Here is an 8,333-nt window from a genome sequence, read left to right on the forward strand (position 1 = left end):
ATGAAGAATACATAGTAGAGAATTTGTTGCTTCATATATATATATATATGATTAATGCTAACAGTTCGCTGGGAGTGAAAAGGTTTATTTTAGCCCCATAAAGGACTTAAATTTTAAATTCCCAATTTTTTACATGAAGGAACATAAATACACAAAAACAAGCAATATGAAATAAATGAAAGTGCTGACAAATTCATATGACACAAAACAACTATAAAATGAAGGCCTGCAATCACAATACTGAAAGACATGCATAAACTTAAATTTTTCAAATAATGCTTATTTACTATTTCAAAAAACGGAATTTTCTACAGTGTTGAATCTTAAAGTTGCATTAAAACATGCATTTTGCACACTTTGCTAGCACCCAACATATCCAAAAAGGCCTACATAAAATCAATTACAGAATTAAACTCCCTTGAATACTTTAGAGCTTTTCGGAAAACCTTTCATGGGGATAAGCTGCCTTAATCAGGAGATTTATTACAGTCACATATGAAGTAGTGGTACCAGTGTTGATTACAGCAATTTCACTACAAAATTTACAGATTGAAGAATATAACCGGAACTAAACAATCATGCACAATAAGGTGTGAAATCAACTTCCGAATTAAATGTAACCCGATATTGTGAAATTATGGAAATCCCATCATATAGTAAGCTTGACTAGGCGTTCTTATCGTGAAAAAGGACGATTCGGTTCCTGCTTATAACAGTATTTCATCTTCTCGCTTTTGTATTTATTTTCCGAATGCACACTCTGGAAAAGAAATGTATTTACTTCGTTAAAAAAAAATGCATTGCCATCCAAACATTTACTATGCACTTTATCATTTTGGGGGGCGAATATTTCATATTTCATAGAAATATTTGGTGTTCCATTCTTTTCATTCTTCTCATCCTCACCCCATAATATTTCAGAAAAGGAAAAGCAAGGCATCCAGCAGATAATCTTGAAATCTGAAATTTCAAATTTCGTATCCTTACATTTGACGAGGTGCGACATTTCAGCATGCAAAGCTCGAATTGGTCCGTCGCAGATAGTATCTGCCGTAATCGGTGTCCAGACGTCGATTCTATCATTTCTAGCAGTATATTTTTCTATAAAACATATTTTTTGCCAAAAAGTAAAATTTGATTAAATAAATTGCCTTACTAGATTTCTAAATGTTTGGCTGGCATAAAATATATGTTTATGATGAAAACAGTAAGTCAACCATCAAACAATCCTTTTTTTTTAATTTTAATTTTAGTTGGATCAAGAATGTACCTGCTCGGGTCTCAAACAACAGGAAACGCACTGCTCGTAGTAAGAGCAACAACCGGTATACAAATCACACCAAGCGCAGCTAAAGCGTACTGATTGAGTGCCCACTTCGCAACAACCATTTAACATCAAGAAAGCTCTTTCACATGTATAACCTGAGTAGTAAAAAAAAAAAAACTGCATAAAATGCTTTCGAAAAATAATCATAGGGAATCTGATATAAACAAAAGATCAACGACTCTGCTGGAAATCAAACCTTTTTTCTTACTCTGTGGAGTGATAAGTATCAAAGTAAGCCGTGATGCATTAAGAAAGATGAGAAGGAACTTTTGCTAGCTACAGTATACAAAAGTTGGAAGTCAGTTTTTCAACAAAAAAATAGAACGAATACCTCAAGCACTATATACCCTGTTCAGCTGATGAAAACAATTGGAAATTTAAGGACTAAAAATCATAAGTGCATAAAAATAGTTTAAATAAACTTGGCCCTACCTTACGAAATTCAAATTACCTCTGTCATCAGTAACAGAAGTCCTTCCTTGTACTGTATTACGGCAAGTCTTTCCTTCATCGCTCACATAACTATCGTTTACTGCATTCGTACTTCGTCCAGCACTATCTGCTAACCATTGGATATGTCTATGTGCTGTTAGCTTGTATTTATCTAGCATCTTTTCCTCAATGTCTTGCTGCAAATCACAAATTATATGAGTACCAACCATTTTTCACAACCATTCAGTTGATGTTGGACTATTGGGAAGACAAATGTCTGTTCGCTAACAGAGTATAAAGTGGGATTAACCTAAGTCCAAAGGAATTTTGGTGTATCATTAAATAACCTAAAGTTAAGTAAGACATACTGCGTTTATTCGAGAAGCTGTACTTTATATTTACACAACCTTTCAGAGTTATAGTTGAAACATACATTGATCTAGTGCAACAAGACTAATTAAAGCAAAAATTGCAGTGTTTGAAAATTCAAATTGAGAGAGTTAAACTTACATGAAAGGAATAAAACGACCAAAAATTAGGACTTACCGCAGAAATACTTAACGCATTTTGTACAACCCAAGCTAGAAGACCACTCTCGACTATGAAGTAAAGTAAACTGAAAACAAAAAGAAAAGCAAGGACGCAGGTGGCTCGAAGTGACCGAATGACCAGTCTTTTCCCGTGGTGTGCCATCCGCATGTACACCTTAAATCCTTCTCGTGCATTCCAACTACGCGTTTCCACTTCCGTCGACCCACTGTCCGTATAAGCTCACCGGAATAAGCAACCCATGCTTCTGAAAATAAATGCGCTTGCAACAAAGCTGACTTTCTCGAAATTTTAGCAAATTTCAACTTGCCGCCTGGTTAACTCAGCAATCTCTTTTAGACCTCAACCAACGCCTACTCTCTCTACAGTCAACCGGAAAAACTATCCTGATTGATATCCCTGCCGTATGATTCCGATATGACTTCATGAATCAATTGATGAAGGAACAAAGCGAAGAGTTTTTTTAACGATTAAAGATTGAAGACAGTATCGGTTAGGATTTGAAGAGTAAGATAGACTTTTAAGCTTGGAGAGGAAACAGAAAGAGAAGAAATTTGCGAAGCGAACTATCACCGCGGTTGAAAATTGGAACACAGGATAGAAAAGGAAGAAATAAACGTGCAGTTGTTTGACAACGAGGTAGGTTAAAATTGCGGGTGGACGGGAGGAGATAGTGGTTGTTCGCAGTGAAGGGGAAGGGATATTGGTTGTTTGAGAGTAGACGGGAAGGGTTATTGGTTGGCTGGTTGTGATGGATGTAAATAGTCACTATGTTTATGAATTCTTGTTACTTTGTTCTCTTTCAGCTTCTTCTCACATTTTCTTGCGTTTGTTCCATTCATTCCGTAAAAAGCAAGAAATGGTGAGTGGGTGGGAAAGTTGGAAATGGCCTGCTGTCACCAGTATTTTTCCCGCATACACCCATCATGTACAATGGTGATGTGCAGCATATGTAATTAAAATAAAGGCTTAAAAATACAAGTAAGCTGGATCAGAATATAGCTTTGATGTTAGCGAATTGGTATGATGCGAGAAAGTGTGCTTGTAAACGTGAGATGCTGTTTTCATCGGACATTTCAATAGTGTTCCTTCATTTGCGAATTTCTTTTTCTCGAAGTTGAAAACTGAGAAGGAAATTGAAATCAATTCGTTGTAGTGATTACAAAGGTCGACAACGCATTTCGTTTGCGGTGATCTGAACTTTTTTGTAAATTATGCAATATTACATGCCGGTTCACTTCAACTTCTTATTCGGGAAAGGTGTAAAATACAATGACATTATCTATAAAGCTATGGTTAAAGTGCTTAGGAATTGATGTCCTTCTTGTTTTTAATGGAAGAAGAAAGGGCGGAATTCTACTGAATTAAATGAAAAGAATTCAGGGTCTTAAGTTTCGGCGTTTGGTTAATAATACACTCCACTAATTAGTTATATCGGTCATCATAAAACATTTTGCTGTTATGACATCAAAAGAGAAGAGTGATAGGCTTAGTCTTTGATCTATTTTTTGAGGCATACTGTATGCGTACGGCTATTGTGTTTTTACTCTGAAATCATAACTGTAATAAAAAGCATTGAATGAGATGTTTTCTATTTTGGCTTGTTTGAATTTTTTTCATTGTGGAGATAATGAACGCATTGCTTGATGTCTGCATATTTTTGGGAATGAACAAATAATGATAAGTAGCGTGGTATTTTTCATTTAAGATTCTATACTAGTGATACAATACAGTAGATTTGATGATGTGATTTGCTGCAGACAGTATGCTTGTTTCGGACTTCACATTGGTTCACATTGCTTTATGTAATTTTAACGTTCCACTTTTAGATTTATGAATGCCTCAGTTTCTTCTCGATTCTCGCATGATTTTTTTCCTGCTCACCAGTCACAGTATTACATTTGATTACCTATAGGTACCAACTTTTTCTTCATTTGTAGATCTGGCTTTGTAGTGAAGTACTGTAAGTGATTGCTTGGTAATCGAGGAGGAGATGAGGAAATTATGAATGGATTATGGCTAGCTGCACTTCATTTTTTATAATGCCTTTTTTTGGCTGTAGAATTAAACAACGTTCCTCTCGTATTTCGACTTCTCGAATTATTTATGTCAATCAAACTTCACAACCCGAGAAGTATCGGTCTAATGCTATCAGGTATGATACAATAAATTATTATTGAACGACTATTAATCTAAATAACGCAATGTTCTGAATAACGCGGTAATCTAAATAAGACGGTCTAAAATACGCGGTGTTTTTATAGACTGCTGTTGTGGATTCGAATTATAATTTCGAATATCTATTACAAATATCCGTGCCTTTTCCCTGAATGTTGCCTGTAGTTCGGAGAACTGGAAGTGAAAAAACAAATTCGGGGAATTTTCGGATTATTTATCTGTCATTTTCAGCACCGCTAAGTATAATATATTTTCTTTTTTCCCACGATTCCTAAAAGAACAATTCAGACGATACAGCAATGTGTTCTTTCTCATTATCGCTCTTCTCCAGGTTAGTATTTATTTCTGGAATTACAGTCCGTTGGTTAATCATCATCATGATTAGGCTTCGCAAACAAAAATATGAGAAGAGCTCTATCCATGCTTGGTGCATGGGCGCTGACTGGAGAGGGCAATGCGGAATAGGCAGGTCCAGTTTCAAAAGACATAGCGGAAAGTCTCCATAGGTAGTATTGGCGAGGCACGGTTGTTTCATGCATTGTCTTTCCGTCTTGCTCAAAGGAAACAGCAGCGTTATGGATGGTGTGTCTCCATGTCTTCTGATTCTAGGTCAGAGTGGGCTATTAATCAGTCAGTATGGCCAAGGCTAAGGTACTATTTCAGGGGATCTGTGTATTTTCTCTTTGTGGCTCGTCTTTTGTGGAAGCCGGTAGCGGGTTCACCGTTGAGCACTATCTTGGGAAAGCAATGATCTTTCATTCTGGAGACGTGCCCTGCTCTAGCTGCGTTCTCAGTAGTATGGCCTCAGTAATGGTGACCGCTGCCTGTTCATATCAGTAACTTAATCAGTCCAGTGGATGCTTAAGATTGTACGGAGGCACTGATTGAAACGTTTGGGGAGTCGCAGATAGTGATGGTAGATAACCCATAATTCAGGCTCATATAAAAGAGTAGACAGTACAGTGACTTTATGGACACTAATCTTGATACTTTTCTTGAATGTTTACAGTACCACATTTTTCTATCTAGTTTTCCGAAAGTTTTGTATGCCTTTGCTAACCTGTTGTGGTTTTCTTCGTCATTCTTACTAGTCCGAAGAAATGATGCTTCTTAGGTAGTTGAACTGTTGGACTAAGTTCTGATTTGTCTGTGGTGATGTGGTAATGATGGAAAACTTCTTGAGAACCAGGTTGGTAAAGAAATTCAGTCTTCTTCAAATCGACTTTCAGCCCAAAAGGCTCCGCAGGCTCTGCAAAGTATAATTTGAGTACTGGAGAGTTGTTTTTATGTGAGTAACGAGGGCGACACCATCGGCAGAAATTAGCTTTCAAACGTGTGATTTAGGCTCTTGGTATGGTCTTTTAGTAGCCCTAGGTTGAATAGGCTCCCATTGCTGCAATAGAGCGTGTAAATAACATTTCCTTTATCGAGTCTTCCTTGTCCTTTAGATCATCACACTGAAAAAGATTGTGAATAGAGCTGGTGCGAGAACGCAACCTTGTTTCATATTGAGGAGTATTGAGAAGGGCTCAGAGAGTGCATCGCCATGACTTGGCTGCTCGAAACTTCATGTAGCAGGATAATCATTTTGAGAAACTTGGAGAAACATCTAATCTTTCCTAGATCTGCCATAAGTTTTTTCTGTTCACAATGTCAAAAGCTTTAAGACGACCACGAAGGTTAATATATAAAGTTCTTTGTTCTATTCTCCACACTTCTCGTTACAGTTGTTTAAAAACAAGTACCATATCAGTGGTATTTCTGTTGGCTTTGAAACCAAATTGGCTTCCAGGTAGAAGTTCTGAGATAGCGGATATTAATTTGTTCAAAACTATACAAAAATTTTATCAACAATAAAGAGCAATGTAATACTTCGATAATTTGAGCACTCTGATTTTTCTCCTTTCTTAGGCACTGTACAATGTACATGGTGATGATGACTACACCACGGAGATCTGGTGGTAGTTTTCCTTTTTCGTAGCAACGACAACGAATTCGTGAAATTTAACATGAAGTGCTTGGCTTTTCAGCTTCCCGACCTCAAATGGGATTCCATCAGTCCAGTTGCCTGACCAGTTTTTACCTGCTGTATGACCGTAAAAGTCTCTCGCACAGTGCGGATTATATCAATTTCGTTTTTCATCGGTATTTGTGTGATGTGCTTAGTTGCTAAGTCTTGGACTATACGGTTGGTATTGGGAAGGGTCTGGAAATTTTCAGACCGTCGGTTCAGGATAGATGTTTTATCTATGAAAAACATTTGGCCATCTATGCTAAATAGGGAGCTTTGAATATAATGTGTAGGTCCTTACACTGCTTTTAGAGCCTCATAAAATCTCTATGCGCATAGCTGATAGTGAGTCTTTTCTACTATGTTGATCCACCATTTGGTCTGGATATCTCAAAGTTTCTGTTTGACCTTATTGCATGCAAGACAAAAGGTAAGATGATTGAGCAAGGTGTGCTTGATGATCAGTTCATTTCTGTGTTAACAATTCCTGGAACTCTTGATTGTTTTCATCAAACTGCTATATTCATTTCAGTGGATTTTTTCAGCAAATTCCAGATGTTAGTCCAACAGGTCGTTTTACAACTGCAGGACCCTTAATCATTATTTTAACCGTATCGGCTATTAAAGAAATATTTGAAGACATTGTAAGTTTTATATATTGCTATATATGCAAAGAATTCTGTAGTGAGATAAACGCAAGATCATGTCAAAGGTATTACAAAAATACAAGGGATTCATAACTTTCAGTGAAATTAAAATTTTGTATTTCGATTGGTTTGCAGAAGCGACGAAAATCTGATCATACGGTTAATAATTACCGTGCTACAGTTCTCAAAGGTCGTGAATGGAAGTATGCTCTTTGGAAAGATGTAGGTTTTTTATCGAATAAATAGTTGTAAGATGAATAGACAAAGAACTGCAAAAGCACGAGAAACTTGTAATTTTTTGAAAGCATTTTTTACACCTAAAACTGTAAGATAAAATAATATCTGAAGTAATTCGCGGAATAGTTTTATTTCGAAAGGTCCAATCGCTCCATATTATTTGATTTCTTACTAGGTTACTGGCACTTCGGAATTCCTAATTTTTACTTCTTCAGTAGCTTTTCTACGGTGTGACGCTGAAACTGTTGGTGATTTATGACTTGGTAAATAAGATAACATTGATAGCCTTATTCTGATCTTAACAGGCGCAATGGCCTATATGGATTTATGCCATATTCGAGATCCATGCTAAATTAAATGACTGGGTGGTTTGAATGATTTTCGAAATTATATTTATGCTAATCAAGGCTTATTGATTTTCTTAAATGCTCGGCTTTATAAACTTCAGTTGAAAGTGGGCGATATTGTACGAGTGGAAAATAATCAGATGTTCCCAGCGGATATGGCACTGTTGTCATCCAGTGAACCGCTAGCTATAGCTTATATCGAAACTTCACATCTGGATGGAGAAACGAATCTGAAAATTCGACAAGGACTTGAATGTACATCGGACTTGATAGCTACAGCACCAATTAGAGATTTCCAGTGTGAGATCCAATGTGAACATCCAAATCAAAATGTAAATGAATTTACGGGGACGTTACATATGCACAATTTGCGGCGACCTCTCAGTACGTTTGCAACATATTCAAAAAATTGCAATAGTATCTTCCCGCAAGCTTCATCCCGAAAATTTGTAATTATTATTTGGTTTCTTAATCAGTAATGAAACACAGTATACATGTATATATACATATATACATATACATATATATATATATATATACATATATATATATATATATATATATATATATATATATATATATATATATATATATATATATATATA

The 8,333-nt window shown here is 36.2% G+C and overlaps 2 protein-coding genes across 2 annotated transcripts in view; one reads left to right on the forward strand and one right to left on the reverse strand.

Annotated features, from left to right (window-relative positions):
* Positions 1–676: 676 nt before the first annotated feature.
* LOAG_02664 (hypothetical protein) lies at positions 677–2,452 on the reverse strand (the record flags this gene model as incomplete). Its single annotated transcript, XM_003138201.1, has 5 exons — positions 677–760; positions 988–1,101; positions 1,271–1,422; positions 1,779–1,956; positions 2,306–2,452. 5 exons carry the CDS (start codon positions 2,450–2,452, stop codon positions 677–679), a joined length of 675 nt encoding a protein of 224 aa, XP_003138249.1.
* A 4,484-nt stretch (positions 2,453–6,936) lies between these two features.
* The window catches only part of LOAG_17671 (phospholipid-translocating P-type ATPase), a 10,028-nt gene continuing 8,631 nt past the window's right edge, over positions 6,937–8,333 (forward strand). Inside the window, exons 1-3 of the mRNA XM_020450334.1 lie at positions 6,937–7,141; positions 7,280–7,366; positions 7,830–8,112. Coding sequence (XP_020306005.1) covers positions 7,869–8,112 — 244 coding nt within the window. The 5' untranslated portion in view covers positions 6,937–7,141; positions 7,280–7,366; positions 7,830–7,868. The remainder of the gene's footprint in view (positions 7,142–7,279; positions 7,367–7,829; positions 8,113–8,333) is intronic.

This window comes from Loa loa, assembly GCF_000183805.2.
Source record: "Loa loa unplaced genomic scaffold supercont3.111, whole genome shotgun sequence".
In the NCBI taxonomy this organism is placed as follows: domain Eukaryota; kingdom Metazoa; phylum Nematoda; class Chromadorea; order Rhabditida; family Onchocercidae; genus Loa; species Loa loa.